Below are 18176 nucleotides of genomic sequence, written 5' to 3' on the forward strand. Positions count from 1 at the left end.
TACCCAGATTTGAGAGTGCAATTTGATAATAATTATTCAAATAATCAAATTGACCGGGCACTATCCATGTATTTCTTATCACCTTTTGGGCAAAGTAATACAAAAATATTTAATTAGTTTTTTTAAAGGTAGCAATAAAACGAGTGACTGTAGCTACCTCTATTCCTGTGACTGTAAAATCCTGGTCACAGAATAGGATACTTTTTATCCTAAAAAAATACGTACAAAAAAAAACTTAAATTTTCCCTTTTATCTACAGACGTTGCTCTGTAGAACCGCGAACACACGTTGCGTTAAAGATTTGGCTTATTTAGTCTTGAATTATTCGTAGCAGTCCAGGGAAGATTTAAACGGTGAGAAAATAGGAGAAAATTGAGGAAAAGACGAAAAATCTAACAAATTGAATCTACTAAGGTAAAGGCACCATATTCCGTTGTATTTAAAAGAACGGTGTTATCATAGCATTTTACAATTACTTTTCTGTCTGCAAGATATATTATTCAATTTGGAAGGGTTATATTTTTTATCGAAAATACTTAACATTTGAGTATTTCTTCACGCATGAAGGAGAAAATAAGTTTTTAAAGCATTAGACTAATACTTACTTTTTTTTAATCCAAAGATAATAAATAGATTAGATTTTGTCTTTTATATTTTATAAATTCATAATTAGGAAACAAATGCATTGGAATTAGCATTTTTAAATAGGAATAAAGTTCTTCAAATTTTACACACTATTTTACATTTTTCATCTTTTTACAGTCAAACTGAGATAAATAACACTTCTAATAAAAAAGGCCAATTTTACAGAAAGGTATAATGAATACTTAATGTATGTCCTTTTAAGTTATAATGAAAACACCGCGGAATTAGGTGCCTTTACCTTACTCCACCTACTTTCCGTCAAAGTTTTGACATATTATGTCAAAAGTTCGAAGGAAGTATAGTATGCTGTCTGTCATAGTTTGAAATGTAAATGAAAAGAACTCTTTATTGTTTCACATATAATTAAACCTACCTAGTAGCCAGCGGAGCAGTCACTTAAATTTTACTTGATCGGGTATCTTCACAATAAAACTATAACCAGACCCAGAAAGAAGTAAATCTTTCCCAACCTTCCAAAGGAGCTAAAAGATTGAGGACAATAGGATCCCAAGAATCTCCCGAAAAGCGTCAGGAGAGACTTGATGCTGTTTGAGAAAATCAGGCTGCAATTAGCGCCGTAGAAATCGCGTTAGATTTCTCAGCGTATCTACGCATCGGCTTCTAGATCTATAGAGACAAGTGCAGAACATGATGCGCGACTGCCCGCGATCGTTAACGTCAATAAGTAAATACTTTTGTAAATATTATAGAACGTACATAATTTAAGTTTTCATTGTAAATTGGGTTATTTAGGTTCGTATTTTCTTTTCTTTTTGTTTATCTTTGGAAACATAGTTATAGTAAGGTCGTTGTCAGAGTTACTCAAAATGGAGAAATAAACCATCACGCGAAGACCGACATCCGCGCGGACGGAGTTGCGGGCGGAAGCTAGTTATTAATAAAAATGACACGTCAACGGAATAAGACACAATCCTCTTCGATAAATAAGTAGATTATACAAATATTCTGTTTACTCTATTTACTATAACAAGATACAAATGACATTGACAAGCAATGTCATTTTTATACATTTATTATAATTTTTAGAATGTTTACATTTAATTTTTATACTGTTTTTATTATTTGTATCTGTTTTATTAATTTTTTCACGTATACAAAATGCTCACTGCTGTCGCGAGTTAAAAATCCCGTCGAACATTTATCGGAAACAACTTTATCGTATCTTTTACCAAAAAACGTTTTCCGCTACGAGCCATATAGAGGTAGACATAACTTTAATATTTAAATAGATTTACATTACTTTTAGTTCAAAAATATAGCAGTTAACTATAACTGTTACAATTATAACTGTTATATATATTATAAACTGTAAAAGGAGTATTATTTTCCTTTACCTACTGTGTCCGAGTGCATGCAAATTATTGCGAGCACTTGTTCTCGTAACTCTATTCAGTAGCGTAGCGTGTAAGTAAATTTAGTATAAGGTACTATGGGGTTGACGTATCCGTGTGGATAAAAACCCCTTAAATATAAATAAAGATTAAAAAATAATGTTTAATTTGAATTCCTTAATCAGTGATTCCCTTTCCCTTTTATTCTTGGCACAATCCATCAGCAAATGCTGCACGTCCTCAACTTTATTGCATAATTCACAATTGGGTGGCAAACTTTGCTGACGGATAGTGCCCAGAACGAAGTCTTAGTGCTAACTTAATATAAGATCTACTTAAATTACAAGTATCAAACCATGGCACACGAGGAGGCTCGTTTTTAATGATTTTGTACCATATTCCTTTCTCCTTAGATATCACATGAAAGTATATTTTCCATTTGTTATAAAATGTTACTTTAGGCATCGAAAAATTTTCCCGATAATCAAGGTGGTACATAATTTCGCCACCTGTCGCCTTGGCATGTTTTGACAACCGATCAGCCTCCTCGTTGCCTTGTAAACCTATGTGTGCTGGAACCCATTGCAAAATAATCTTAATATCATCTTTCTTAAAGATACTATCAATTTTGAGAATATCATGGGCTATCGATGCAGCCCTCCCGCCAGAGACGCATCGAGCCAAATGTTACAAGGCACTCTTACTATCAGTAAAAATAACGACATTATAAGAATTTTGATTATACGTGTAAGAAACATTACTGTTGCAGGACATAAAACTTTATGGATACCGACGAAGAAAAAAAATATGAAATTGAACAAGGATAAATCTGTACCAACTAAACGGAGGCCTACATCCAATAAAGTATACCGATATCATCATCAACAACAAATTACACCGGGCACGACAACACTAAAGTATTGGCATCATTTCTACGAAGATGAAGAAGCGTGGCCCAAAGTTGTATTGATTCTATCAAGTACAGAACGTACCACTACTGCTAAACCACAGACTAAAACGTTTGCTAATTATTTTCCATCTCTGTACAAACCTGAAGACAGTACAGAATCGGACTTTTCGAGCGATAGTACTGAGGAGGACCGAGAGGAAAGCAGTGAAGAGGACAGAGAGGAGGAAAGAGAAAAAGAGAGAGAAGAGGAGCAAGAAAACTCCGAAAGAACCGAAGAGGACTCACCCTCTCTTGCGACCGACGATGGGGACGCTGATGATAGCGGTCACGAAGATGATAATTATAGAGATTCTGAATTCTTTGGCAATGATAGTCAAATATTTAGATTTGATGAAGACAGAGCAACAAATAACCCGGAAACTACAACGACTACACCAAAAAGCCGAAGAAGTAAAGTGTATACTACTGTATCTCGGCGAATCACTACTACGCGTCCTACTACTACCACCACTACTAAAGCTCCGACTACTACAAAAAGCACCAAGCTCACAAGGACGAGGCGGAAGACCACAGTCGATACGGCCACATACGAAACTTATGGTGAGGATTTGACAACTACAACGACTCCAGGTTCACCTGATGGTGATAAAGGACCGGGTGAAGAAGGACCAGGAGATGAATCGGATGATGGAAAGACACCTGGTCCAGGAGATACAACTACTCGTCCTACTACTACTCGTTCTACTACTACTCGTCCTACTACTACTCGTCCTACTACGATGCATACGACGACACCGAAGCCGCTTGAAGCTCGCTGTTTTCAGTGTGGATTAAATACTTCGGAAATTCCATACGCACCTTCGTGCCATCATGTGTTTGATACGCCTGATCGTACATTTCATTCTCAAAGAAGATTTTACAAAGTCATTTGTAAAAACGAAGACGATGATGACAGGGTTTTGAAATCCAGGGAACCTGTCGGTGATATTAACGACTACTACGTGGTGCCGCCAGACAAGACGTACAGAGGTAACGCGTCACTCACCTATTTTTTGACTTTGAATGTTTATTAAAGATAAAGATAAAGATAAAGATTATTCAAAAATAATTTAAAGTATCTGTAATTTTTGTCTAGTTATTCCACTAACTTTCCAAACGACCTAACAAGATCAAATTTGACATCCAAATTAATAGTAAGCAGTGGTAGGAAGATAAATAAATCTTATTATTTCAATCTATTTTATAAAATTCTCGAGTCACGGTGTACGAAATTAAACTCCTCCGAAACGACTCGACCGATTCTCATGAAATATTGGGTACATTATTTAGTACGTCTGAGCATCGGAAAACATCTATTTTTCATCCCCCTAAGACGTTATTTTGTGCACCATGGCAAAACAACGTTTTGCAGGGAAGGCTAGTTAATTAGCTAGCTACCAGATGATAAAAAAAGGCTTTCGGCGTGTAACATGAACGAAAACGAAAAATTCCGTACAAAAAGAAGCGATATCCCATTAAAATCATAAATTTGAAATCATGATGCTAATCCCTTACGACATTTGTTTTTTTTTTGGCCTCTGTGTACCGTAGCGTAGCTAACTATGTACTATTTGTAGTAGGTGCATTGGAATGCGTAGCAGTTCATCGATCGAGCATGAAATAATCTATTATAAAAAGTGGTTCTGTAAGCCAGCAGGCTAATTTTCTTCTAATATATAAAATTCCCGTGTCACGATGTTAGTTACCGTACTCCTCCGAAACGGTTCGACCGATTTTTATGAAATTTTGTATACATATTGGGTAGCTCTGAGAATAGAACATCTATTTTTCATACCCCTAAGTGTTAAGGGTTGCTCACACTAAAAAAAAATATTTTATTTTTTGGAAGAAATTATTTGTTTTTATTTTTTTTATAATGTGGCATTTAAATACATACAACTAGAAAAAAAATCGGCAAAACAACGTTTGTTGGGTCAGCTAGTTATCTATAGAATTTACTTAAATTTAATATTACACCCTTTGTTTCAACGAGTTTATTTCTGTTTTACATACGGGACGTAAGTGTGGTGCACTTGCAGGTGGGTGCTTCAAGAGGTTCCTAGACCTGGGCGAGCTATACAACGAGCGCGGGTGCCGCACGATGCTGCCGCTGCGCGGGAACAGCCTGGCCTCCATCCGGCTGATGCGGCTGGAGCGCTCCATGGCCGCCATCGACGAAGGCTGCGTGTCCAGCCCGCACGCCTCGCTCACGCCCTTCAGCAAGGCCGTGTCCCTCTACTCCCGGTACCATGTCTGTGTCTGCATCGGAGAGTTCTGCAACCGAGCCACCACTCACAAACTCACCACTTTTTACGTTTTGTTTTTGATTATACATTTAAAAGAATATCAAATTATTTTTTTGTTTTAGATTAGTTGCCATAAAGTCAGAAACGACAATAATTTTACATGTTTTAAATGGCTTTAAAGATACGTATAAAATCTTTACTCAATTATCGTTTTTGCTTTAACATTATAAATACGTAGCTCTAAAATGTAAACGAAGTAATGTTGACGAAAGACATTGACATGAACGGATTAAATTTAATTGAAGTTTTTTTTTTAATCATTTTATTAACACAATAATTGGGAATTCATTGCATTGACCATGACTGTTCCAATTATTGTGTATAAAAATACATACAATAGTGCCTTTTTAATTCAATTTCCATACATTCATTGGCCATTGTAAATAACAGAATCATGGCCTAGCACACGGACGCTGGGACCAGCCACGGAACAGATATTACAGATCCCTCGACGAGGCGTCGACAAAAAAAAAAACGTTGGCCACCCCTCGGCGTGCGCGCGTCATTCGGCGACGGACCGCCGTCCGCGCAACATGGCGGGCGCAAGCGCCTTGGCGACGCTCCTTCTGTTACACTTGTGCCTCGTACACACTGAAGTATTAACACCGAGGTATTTTAACTTAGCCTCTAAAAAGAAGATTACAGCGACGGCTACCTGCGGCGACGAGGGACAGGAGTTGTACTGCAAGCTGGTCGGCGCGAACGCGGATCACGACGAGCATGTCATTCAAGGACAGGTCAGATTGTTTATATTTTTGTATAAGGATGCACGCGGAGCACTTTAGTTTGCTTTATTGTTACTCTACATAAGGATGCTCTCTTTTTTGAAACTGATCTGATGTAACTATTGTCGGTATTTCTAATGTTATAAGCGTAATCATGATCATACTTAGGCTTTTGCCGAGTTACTCTCATATTAGCTTAGAAACTATTTTATTTTTGTTTATCTCTCATAACTTCTTGGCGATCACTCTTTTTTTTTAATTATTAATTTTTATGACAAACTGCGGAATTCAATAAGAAGTTCTAGCATCTTTTCAAATCATGTGTTGGCTGAACAAAAATCTTCGGCCATCAGCCGAAAATACGGAGCTAGAATCCGTAGGTAAACTTATAATTTATAAATAACATAAGTAGATCAACCACAGTTTAAGCTAAGTTTAGTAAGTATAAGTATTGGTTTGCTATCGATACCAGTTCAAAGCTTTGTGTACGACGTTGAGTCGACAAGAGAATTGTTATCTGCGTTTCATTGACCGTTACAATTAGGTCAAAATAAACGCCTAACTAACCAATCCAGCGATGTACTTACACGTTTATGAGCTTTGATTTACGCATCACTTATAACCAACAACCATTTTTTTAAAGCCTAATTCTTTAATTCATCAATTCTTCGAGCTTTTACAATTTCTTTTAAAAATTGCCAATTATTTAATCTAAAAATCTTTATTTTATCATCAAAAATTCAGCAAGTAAGAAGGATACTTTAAAATTAAAAATACATGGACATAGGCATTTATACAGACAATTAATTTGCTTCTAATCCTGTTTCTAGTACATAATTTTACTAAAACAAACAGTGATTTAAATAATATGCGTATTAATACCTTTATTAAAATAAGCAAGTCTTCTTTTTAATGTTCCTGATTCCGGGAATTGCAAAACCAATTTTTAATGCAAGAAAGGTGATCTAGTCATATTTGCTAACTTCATGACAATGCTAAATATGGCCTAAGTTCTGCTTATCTTCATTGAAACAAGCGTAATGTTATTTTATACAAGCTTCGACTACAGTAGTGCGAGTTGCCGGCGCCCGATAAGCGACTGATAAGCTATCTCATCCCGGTGGCCCAGCATCCGACTGATAACGGGTTCGATGCTCTGCACCACAAAAGCTCTGTTCTCTTACGCAATTTTATGTTTATGCAGCCATTTAATGAAATCACATTTTACTAGGTATATTGTAATAGTAAAAAATGTGTGTATGTTCTATTTGTGCACACCGTAGGAAGTGAAACTCCTTTACACCTTATTTTCCGAAAAAATATTTAGTACACAATGATTTAAATCCCTTCCCTACTATATATATTACTAGCTTTTCGCCCGCGTCGAGGTCGGTTGTATCGCGTTCCCAAGAGAACTCTTCAAAACTCCGGGATAAAAACTATCCTATGTTCTTTCTCAAGTCAACTCTATCTCTGTACCAAATTTCATCAAAATCAGTTCAGTGGTTTAGACGTGACAGAGTTACTTTCGTATTTATAATATTAATAGGGATATACTATATATTTATATGTTATATTCTATATTTATATATCCCGAAGAACAACGCGGGCGAAGCCGCGGTCGAAAAGCTAGTTCATCTGATAACTGTACTCCGTAGTTATTTAAGTAGGTACAAAGTAGTGTTTCAGACTAATAATAACTTAGGCAGATGTCTCTTGCATCACACTCCACACTCGACGATATTAAATTTGAGGACTAGGATTAAATCCAAGTATTATGACGTCATCGATTCACCCACTTAAGGAAGTATCAACATCTTGTCACACTTTGTTAATTGCTTTCTATGAAAAGTTATGAAAACCTCCCTTGTAATTTCAATTATAAAATGTGTTCGTCACATCTTATTTGACTCGCAATATGTACTTATCGTCGAAAAGTAAAAAAAAGCTTTTCACAACATTTGTTAAATATTATAATTTGATGCCTGAATGAAGACTCATCAGCGAGTGTAGAAATATCCGAGTTATTGACTATAAGGGGTGATAAGTGACGTCATTGTCTTATAATCATTCTGATTATTTCAAATTCATCCGCATTTTCTCCCCTTAACATGATGTCAACAAAATGTTAAGTTATTTGTATTCCTAGTCCAAAGCTCTGATTCTGAAAACTGCGATAATGATATAATACCAGCCTATATACGTTCCGCTACTGGGCACTAGCTCCTTCCTGCATTGGGGAGGTTCCTAATATTGAAGGCATTCATCGCTCACTCACTGCGGTTTCACATTTCAATATTTTTAGTTTTAGCCCAATAAAAAAAAAATACGCCGTATACTGGGGCAAGCACCCTCAAAAGTGGCAGAAATTCGAAAACGGGAATGCATTTTTCGAACTTCCCACACTTGTTTTATAATACTAAGTACTTATAGGCACCAATGCATCATATGACACAATCAAAACAAATCAACTGCCTCTTACAATATTTATCTTTAGTCAATAGATTTGAGAGTGTCTTCGATTGACGATTTTTTTTTTGTTTTTTAAAGATAAATCTGGCTGATTTGTTGTTAATATCGTCACCTGAGCTTGATGGTACCATAGCAAAAATAACTTAGATCTTACTTTATAAGTATAAAGTTTTTAATATTGCAATTGTTCTCTTGGAATCTTTACATTTGAAATAAATAAAAAATTAACTAAAAGTCTACTCTAACGTAATTTAGATACATTTGGACTAAGATAAGCAAGTAACAGTCACTTGGTTTGACCGTTATCAGAAAACTTTGAACCTCAGTATCTCTCGTGAGATATTACTGAATGCTCAATGCTTGTTTTTTATTAGTTGAATGATTTGTTACAATTTGGACAATAGTTTTACTGTAACATAATTTTCTTTGCTTCCAAGAAAAATAAATGTATCAGAACCCGTTTTAAAATGTAATATTTTGAATTCAATGAAACTACTCATACTACTTACCTACTATAACGTTGCATATCGTTTAAGAATCATGTAAGTATAGGCAAAAAAGAAAATTACTAAAGTAAATACAAATAAAGTACAAAAAGGGAATATGGTAGAGTCCCAAAAACCTGCAAAAGGTATCAAGGTTTTGTTGAATCCAAGAAGGTATCAAACTTGAATGTACTAACGATGAGTTCGTCTAGACTTTATGAACATGTTTATTTAAATTATCATAGCTAACGACAATATTATCGTTGCATTGTAACGCGATATTAACAGACAGTACTCAAACACCCGGGACTTTGATTACTTCGGGGAATTTCGGCTAACATCGGCCATCCTCGTGGGCTTTTTGCAAACATGTGGCAGCCAAATGCTCGAGTCGGAGACCGCAGCCTATTGGCAGTTCTTTGTTTTTCTAAACACAATAGGAGTTTTTTTGCTGGACTCTCTGGAATCAATTAGGTTGAGTATGATGAATACAAAATGTTCTTTGGATAGAAATATTGGTTCCCATGCTCATGACTGTTTTGTTTTATATTCAGATTTGACAATATCGCCACATGAATCTAGTTTTCTTTTCAGTCATAAAGAATCATTACTACATTTCAGAGCATAGAGTTTAAAGATATTCAATAGAACAGTAAATATGACTTCAGTCCCGCAAGACAGTGACTCATGCAATCATTAAAGTTCAGGTTCATAACCTATTAGTTAAAATCCAAACTTGTTGCTGCAGTAATAAATGCGTTTGTCACTCCTTGTTTTAAAAAGAATCCCACCATAGGTAACTACTTTTTTCTCTTCGTCATAAAAGCTTAGGTACCGAGTTGAAGGACTTGAGACATTCTAAATTAAGAAAAGTTTTTTTTTAATTTAGATGTGGCATAATATCATTGGATGCAACCATACTTTTAGGAGGAACATGGGTTTGTAGTTTTTGAACTTGGTTTTTGTTATTTGAAGAATATTCTAGTGCACTGTAAGAGTTATAAATTGGATTTAGGTGCATAGATACATTTAAATCTTATTAGTCACTCAGTTCTTGAAATAGTAAAAAAATAGTGGTCACGTATGAATTACCTTCATTAGCATTTTGTTTTCCAGTCATCTGTAGAATAAGTAAGATTAGAGCTATTTTCATAAATTTGTTGCTCTTTGTATTTATTGTTGAATTGTTTTCGGCCCTCAGGTGTGTGACATCTGTGACGCGACCAATGAGGCCAAGAAGCATCCTCCGGAGTATGCCGTGGACAGCTCGGAGACGTGGTGGCAGAGCCCGCCGCTCTCCCGCGGTATGAAGTACAACGAAGTCAACCTCACCATCGACCTCGGACAGGTAAAGTCAACTTTATGCGTACACCGCCTGCAATTGTCCTCTTTCTATATTCCATTGAGATCTGGACGCTACAAGTCTACAACCAAGAAGGTTATGTGAATCATCTCCCGTAGAGCAGGTATTCCAGAGTAAGAAATTATGTTTTCGTCTTGAGCGTTTTGCACTACATTTTACAGGGAATTGAATGATAAATAAGGTTAGTAGACTGCTGGTAATTATCACAAAACCAAGACGATGGTAATAAAAAACGATACTCAAAAAGTTATCTTGTCATAGGAACTTGGTGGTCATAGGAGTTTAGAATGTAACGGTAGTGTCGTTTGATCATATTCCCTTGATAATCATAACATTAAATCAAGAATAATCACAAGTGAGGACGACCGACTGACTGGTCGAGTTCGGAAAAACCTTTTAGAATAAACGAAAACAAATATTAGCTCTTTTCCGAGAATAATTGCGCAAGATACAGTCTCGTAAAATCCTAATAAACTTATGAAAGCTGAGTTAACCCGTAGCCTGCTGGGGGTCAGATTCCGCTCGGGACCCTTAGATCACGATTGCAAATACAATAGCTTAACTGTTATGATGTCCAAGAAGCTATGGCGAGACTTAAGGCTTCCGTACTAACAATAAGGAATAATATTGTTAGAGAGAATATTTATCGACCAAGCACATTTATTTTAACTAAGTACAGTGCAAGGTCAGCTTTATTTAAAAAAAAAAAACTCCCGCCCTTTGGAATTTCATCCTTTTGTTCGGAGGTTTTACAAACATCCAAATCACTTACACAAGATACTCAGACTCAGAACGAGCGATCGTGAAGCATACAAACGTTTGTCTATTAGGGATAGAAACACGGGCAACACGTCGCGCAGTGGGTTTAGCATGGTGTCCTTCACCACTCGGCTCCCCATGCAGTGTTAATAGTACTTTAATGTAGGTATGTAATACCTGTAACATGCACAAAGGGCCAAGTCAAACATCAGTGGATTACAAATATTTTCCAAATTCGCCGGAATCGAACGCTCATGTAACGCCATTGTTTGTAGCTTTCAGCCATAGTAGACAAATAAGATTATTTGACAATCCTGCATCTGAGCGATTCAATCAGCGGTGGCGCTTGAAATATAACCTCCATTTTTAGTCGTGTACAAAATTTCAAAACAGTTTTCGATTTATCCGTAGCAGTAACTGGGATAACCTTTTGTACTTATTATTAGTTAACATTATAGACTATTTGCAAGTCTATGCTTCTTTTTTATGAGTTCTGATTAAGGGGTATAAAACATGTTAGGATACTGTTACTATAAAATGATTCGTAATTATCCTTCTCATAACTGTCGTATGATGACGAACACAATTGAACTCAGCACTAGTCGTTTCCTTGTTACATACCGTGAAAGCCCACTTAAAAACATAAGCAGAATAAAGGATTTTAATTGCAATAAAGCTATAAAAGTTAAAGCGATATTTTATTGCATTTCTAGGAGCACGACCGAGGTGTTTCTAATTCTGTGAAAGCATTCGGCCATATGTCCCTGTCTATGCAGGATACTCCCAGAATAGCGCTATGGTTGTGAGTTCACCGACCTCCTTTACTTCAAGCAATGCTGAGACATGAAACAATATTAGAACTGATTTACGATGCTTCGGCTGCTTCACGTGAAATTAAACCTTTCGGGTGTCAACTTTAGGTTTAATTTCGACAGCATTTAAAACGTGCAGTTTTCAGTGTTTACGTGTAATAATAACGATTGCGAATTATTGATGTAACAGCACCATAATATCTTCGCATGACTCCAGTCAACGCCTACCAAACAGAATGTCTAAAACAGCGCATTAATAAATTTGACAGGGCACAAGTGTAGTAGCAAGTTTAACAAAAATAAAGAGTTGCTGGAGTTAATATTTTCTTACTTAAGTAATATTTTGTTATACACGCTCAAACGTTTCTACTTTTGATTCGTTAAGACATGTGACTTGAAACTGTCATTTTTTTAAATTCAAATGTGAATTAATCAACGATCACCCGAAGTCCCAGAGCTAGCTTGAGTCTGTGTGTAACGATACCCACTCCTTAATAGGCTTAACGGTAATATAAATAACATATTTATATGTGACAAAGTTTATTATTTATCCTCTATGCATTTCTGTGAATTGTCTCTAAGCGAAATTTGATAACTTGCAATGCGACTGTCTTGTTCCCTTAGACTAGCGAATATGATATGTGGTTTTGCTGATGCCTATTTAAATACAAGCTCTGTGTAATATACCTATTATAATTGCGAATGTTTCTAATGTACCTAAGTCGCCTTTTCTATTACACATTTATTTTAAATCAATCTCGCTATTGCATATTGAATTCTATTCTCCATGTGTTAAAGTCCAGAATAACTAACATCTCTTTAAGTGTCTTTTTGTTTGAAAAATTCAGAAAAAAAAAACAATTATTAAGATTACCAAATCAAGTATAACTACTTCACACTTATATTTATTTAATACGCGGAGATAGTTAACCTCCATAGTGGTTTCTTAGGTTTACGCGAATGTTAGACATTGAAATGAAACTACTTTTACGGATTTTATCGCGGTTTAATAACTAAACTCTAAATCTCTGAACTAAAATCTAAAATTAAACCGCGATATTATCCGTAAAAGTAGTTTCATTTCAATAGTTAACCTCTTTTGAGTAAACTTACTAGAGCATACATAAAATTATGTAGCCGCCGAAGTTATTAGACTGAAATGAAATTAATCGGTATTCACCTATTCCTGCATAGAAGATTAACCTCAGGAAGTACGCACTTCTAAGGTGTCGAACCACTCCAACTGTGAGCACCTTTGGCCCCAAAAGGTGCTTACACATGGAGACTGAAGAAAGGAGAGAATTTGAACCTAAAATGCGTTCAAATTATCTTCCTCAGCGCTGTATGTCACCTACGCTCATTTATTTAATACTGCCTCTATTTATTCTGGCTTTTATCCTACAGAGGGACATAAATAGTAAAAAAAATCAAGCATTAAATACTTGCATAACTTATGTTTGGTTTAACGCAATATGCAAGTCTTGCTATCATAGCTTAAAATAGTTATAATTAATTAAGCGTTAAATAATATAAAATTAAAGCTAAGCGCTACCTACCTATAAGTATTTTAGTGTTTAAGTCTCATACTTGCTACATAATAGATAACACGTTACACACAGACTATTTAAGTGCTTTTTTTGTCCTTTCCTTTCTTATTCCTTTTTGTTAACATTTAATATCCACTATTACGCTGTCCAATCTGATCTTGTAGCATGCGTTTAAAATAACAACAAAATTTTGAAATAAAGCTCCATATATATGGCGTTTATGCTGTTTCTAATAATGCAAGAATAATAATCTCAATAAACTGAAACCAGTGTTTCAATTGAATACAGCAAAATCTATCATTTATTTTCCGTATAACATATTACAGTACATCCTTTATGAAGGTTATTTTTATGTCAAAAAGATATAGCTTAGGGATAGCACTCGGTCCCCGCGTGATCCCAACCGTCGGATGTGGCTGGTGATAGCCGCCGCGATAAAAACTTAATGTGCGTAAGGGCGGGGTTATAAGTTCATAACACGATTATTATAATATCATAAATAGATCCGTAGCAACTCGTAAAAAATAATACCGACAATTTCTTTATGACTACACGTGTCTCAATAATAGATTCGAGAGATGAAGTAATGTGGTGTAATAACGATAAGGTTAGAGTGTGCCCTAGTACCTGCTTAGTAATAGCATGAATATAAGTCGGAAAAAAACTATCCAGGACTTAAAAAATAGCGGAAAGTACAGGGATTATACTCCCTTAATCGATATTCGTTACAAATAAGTTGTATCTATGATATAATCCTGGTTTTTACTTTACAACAACAGTTTCGTTTTACTATAAATCTCGGTAATTCCCCTACTCATCTGAATTCGTATCTTATGACATAAAATTATCACATCCGGAACTTGATATCAACTAAACCTATCTAATAACGCTTACTTAGTTGACAGTGATCTCACATGCTATTATGTATACAAAATTATTTCCATGTCACCAAAATCCTAAGAGGTATCGATCAATGTTTTGCGTGAGGAAATTCTGAAATGAATTAGTGTATTTCGTGAAAGCACTCCGGCCTAATCCTGGGTAATAGAAGACGGAGAAGCACTCCGTTTAAAAGCTGCAGTGATTGGCAGAACAAGCGATTTACATCATTCCGTTACAAAGCTCGCTATGGCCACCATCGTTCTACCCAAATACTAAGTTAAGATCGTCCGCCACACAATAACAATTCCAAAAACTTTGGTCCTTCTGAATATCTCTACTAAAGATCTCCTAAATCCCAGTAAATTCCTGGAAAACCACCAATTGTCTTGGAAACTACAATGAAATTAATCAGAAGACTAAAAAAATTTAGGAATGCTAATTGGGCTAAATGCTAGTTTCATGCTCTGTAAAAAAAGAAACATTAAAAGATTGGCCTTGCACCACGGATAACATTTAAAAAATAATGAATCCAAAACATTCGGTTCCCTTTCAACTTGCAGGGTAATCACTCAGATGGTTTACTTCATTGTCTTTAGATATGCCTGGTACAAACTTACTCAGAATCTGTGTAATAATGTAGTGTATCGTTCACAGGAGTTCCACGTGGCTTACGTATTCGTGAAGATGGGCAACTCCCCGCGTCCTGGTCTCTGGGTGCTGGAGAAGTCAACGGATTACGGGAAGACCTTTAAGCCTTGGCAATACTTTTCCGACTCGCCTCAGTGAGTACCTATTTCCTACGATATTTTTGTCCCTTAGTTTAAATAAGAAAGGTCTTATCTAATCTTTTACTGCGAAGCAAAAGCCTTTTACCCAAAGAGAATCTAACCACTTGAGAGCCGATAGGCTTATTTCTTCTAAGAACGCGACTCACAACAGCGGGTCGGGGAGTGAAGAAAAATGCGCGCTTGTGATTGGCTAATGCAACAATGTCAGTACAAATATTTCTGCAAAGTGCCGTTCAATAATTTTTTTCCAAATTAATCGATATCGATAAATCGACTTTATGATTCTTTTAATTCGACTATACAAATAGTCGTAGAAATACCCTATTTAAATGAAAGGTAATGATGGTAAAATAAAATAATGTATAAATGTGATTTTGTTAAAAACTTCATATAATCTATAATTGCCATGTGCAAAATGTACTAGAACGGCCCTTATTATTGAGGTTGTGAAATAGATATGCAACTTGATGTGGTTGTAGGTGGTGGTAGGTAATGTGCACAGTAGGTATGTAAAGTAGTACCATTAGGATAAAAAATGATACACCAAACAAAAATAAAATGTTTAATCAACTTTATCCAACCGTATTTTTTTTAATTTTAAAGACACAAACAAACACAAACCTTCAAAACTTTCAAAGCCAAAGAGATTTAATTAAGAGTTCTTAAAAAAACACTCACAATTCTGACGCTCTCAAAATGATATTATAGTAAAGGTGGTGGTAACGAAAAACTAGAATTTAAATATTAATGAACAAACCGAAATAAGTTATTACTGATTTTTAAAATGAATAAGTTTAGTGTAAGTTTTGCGTATAAAAGCTTTAGGGTCCTGATTGTGCTTAGTTAAAAATGACAATCGAGCGTCTACGTACTTTTGGATTATGCATTTTGTTAAATCAATCAAGTGATTAGAGCTTTCTACTTCAAATTGATGAAATAATATTTCCGGGAATAATTTTTTCCCGATGAACGATTTCATAACTAATCGGATGAAGTAATCTGTATTACATTTTGAGGGCAGTACTTTGGATCCGTTTTCTTTGATCGCCCTCTTTATGTACATTTCACAACGGCGACAAATTTCTATAACGGTGGTGGAACCATAAAGTAACTTGTTCTTATTTAGATCTTTTTGGTACTGTAAGGAGTTAACATTTTCTAAGCCAATCAAAGCTCCAATACACGTTTGACATTTTAATTTCTTTATCAATGCATGGACGGTGTAGCCGGCCATGTATTCAAGAACCCTTTCACCAAATTCTGAAACGTGTGTAAGATCTTCAAGTTCAGGAAAATCTACATTTTCGCTTTCAATTGACTTTTCATGTGTGTCTGTAAGGTCTCTGTATCGTGTTGTGACATTGATACGATCCACTGGTGATGTACATTGCAAAATAGACATTTGATGTAAAGCAGAGCAATTTCCACTGCCGCTATTTCTTATTTGTGCATAGGTGAGAAGCTTTTTATAAATACTCTCGAACTGTCGAGCGCTGGGATTATTGTTTGAACCCCCATGACATCTTACACTTCCAAAAAAATGCTCCAAATGATCCTGGCTGATTTTGTGGAGTGGTAAGTATTTTAATGCGTAGTTTGGATTTACAACGAGGTCCTGGATAAGGTATATCGCACTTTCGATACATACACAAAATCCTAGAAATCCAGTATATCTTGGTGATTTTATGAGTAGAACAGTTTGATCAGTATTTTTTATTTTTATCTGAGTAGACAAGTTTAATAAAGTATCTTTTGAAGCCCTAAGTTTTACTAGCACATTGGTTGCATTTTCAACATTTACCGCCCTTTTCAGGCCGTAACCGTGGGTATGCGAGTCTAGGATATCAAATAGGTCATTTATCAAGTCCAAAAAACGTGCTGTCGGTGTAACCTGCTCAAATTCCCGTAAATTGAGTTGTTCCTTGCAAAACATGAGTGAATCTGACACACTCTTGCTAAAAAATTTGGGTAGCCAAGCTCACTTTCATTATTTTACCTTTTAAAAAATATGTGAGCTGCTCTGATGCGATTAGCAAGATGAAAATTTTCTGCTTCTTGCAAATTATGTAAATTTACAAGGTGTTGCCAGGAAATGGTCTCACCATGTTTGTCTTGAAATTTTTATAGCACTCGAACCGCATTTCTTATTAGCTTTATCATGTGCGCCGGATCTAGAAATACTGCAATTTTATCATCATTGCTGGGGTTTTTAAAGGTAGTATTGAAATTACTACTTCAAAAGAACAGCCTAACTTTTTGGCCATCGTCAAATTCGCTGGACAACCGTCAAATGTGACAGCTTTAATTCCAACACCAGCTTCTTCTACTAAATGAATGGCTTCCGTTAAAAGAGCACTTTCTGCTCAGAGTTAACGCATTTATTAAAAAATATCCAATTGGAATTTTCCAGGAAGCGTTGATCGGTACCAACAAAAATACTAGTGCTTCCTTGCTTCATCTTGGCAATCTGTTTCCAAGCTGGTACCGAAACTAACGTGGCCATAATACCTCCGGCCTTGGGGGTGATATTCGACTCCGCTTCTTATAGCCATTTCATCAATATAATAGTAGCGTAAAGTTTTTGGTTTTGATTCTGTCGCTTTGATTTTAATGGCATCAATCGCCTCTTTTCGTTAAACCCTGGTTTACCATAACCGACTGATACCACTTTCTGAGCGTGCTCGTGCTGGTAAACATGTACTAAATGTTTTTCTTACAAAATTATATGCCTTTGGCGAATAGAAATGCAGTGTCAAAGCGAACGCTCGTAATTCTGGAGAGTATTTTAGTTTTGGCATATGTCCTGTTTTAGATTTAAGTATTTGACGTTTAACTAGTTCTCGATTTTGTACACCTATGCAGGATAAATATTTTCATTTTCTTCGGTTATATAAGATTTTTGAGACAATGTATTTAAAATTTCTTTTAGATTCGCATTTTTTTTTACCAACACTCTATTTTTGTCTTGAAGCCTCTTTACATGTTTTTTCTTGTTATTTAGAGAATATATTAGATGGTCTATTTGTCGTTTCATTTTGCGTTTTCGTGGACTGAGCTCACCAATTTCTGGGTCTACTATTACTTTGGTATT

General features: G+C 35.6%; 2 protein-coding genes across 2 annotated transcripts; both read left to right on the forward strand.

Moving 5' to 3' along the window:
- Positions 1–2139: 2139 nt before the first annotated feature.
- Positions 2140–5438, forward strand: LOC113499987. Its single transcript, XM_026880626.1, has 2 exons — positions 2140–3936; positions 4986–5438. Exons 1-2 carry the CDS (start codon positions 2637–2639, stop codon positions 5312–5314), a joined length of 1629 nt encoding a protein of 542 aa, XP_026736427.1. The 5' UTR covers positions 2140–2636; the 3' UTR covers positions 5315–5438.
- A 290-nt stretch (positions 5439–5728) lies between these two features.
- LOC113499994 (laminin subunit alpha-like) lies at positions 5729–15548 on the forward strand. The gene is made up of 3 exons (XM_026880639.1): positions 5729–5989; positions 10136–10282; positions 14952–15548. Exons 1-3 carry the CDS (start codon positions 5786–5788, stop codon positions 15081–15083), a joined length of 483 nt encoding a protein of 160 aa, XP_026736440.1. The 5' UTR covers positions 5729–5785; the 3' UTR covers positions 15084–15548.
- Positions 15549–18176: the final 2628 nt, after the last annotated feature.

The sequence above is a fragment of the Trichoplusia ni genome, chromosome 1 (assembly GCF_003590095.1).
Source record: "Trichoplusia ni isolate ovarian cell line Hi5 chromosome 1, tn1, whole genome shotgun sequence".
Taxonomy (NCBI): domain Eukaryota; kingdom Metazoa; phylum Arthropoda; class Insecta; order Lepidoptera; family Noctuidae; genus Trichoplusia; species Trichoplusia ni.

What these genes read in the sequence shown, in the direction of transcription:
- LOC113499987 (XM_026880626.1), top strand. Translation starts at nt 2,637, where the DNA reads ATGGGCTATCGATGCAGCCCTCCCGCCAGAGACGCATCGAGCCAAATG. An exon ending in GCCAGACAAGACGTACAGAG is followed by an intron (nt 3,937 to 4,985) that starts GTAACGCGTCAC and finishes GTGCACTTGCAG; the next exon opens with GTGGGTGCTTCAAGAGGTTC.
- LOC113499994 (XM_026880639.1), top strand. Translation starts at nt 5,786, where the DNA reads ATGGCGGGCGCAAGCGCCTTGGCGACGCTCCTTCTGTTACACTTGTGC. An exon ending in AGCATGTCATTCAAGGACAG is followed by an intron (nt 5,990 to 10,135) that starts GTCAGATTGTTT and finishes TTCGGCCCTCAG; the next exon opens with GTGTGTGACATCTGTGACGC. An exon ending in TCACCATCGACCTCGGACAG is followed by an intron (nt 10,283 to 14,951) that starts GTAAAGTCAACT and finishes TATCGTTCACAG; the next exon opens with GAGTTCCACGTGGCTTACGT.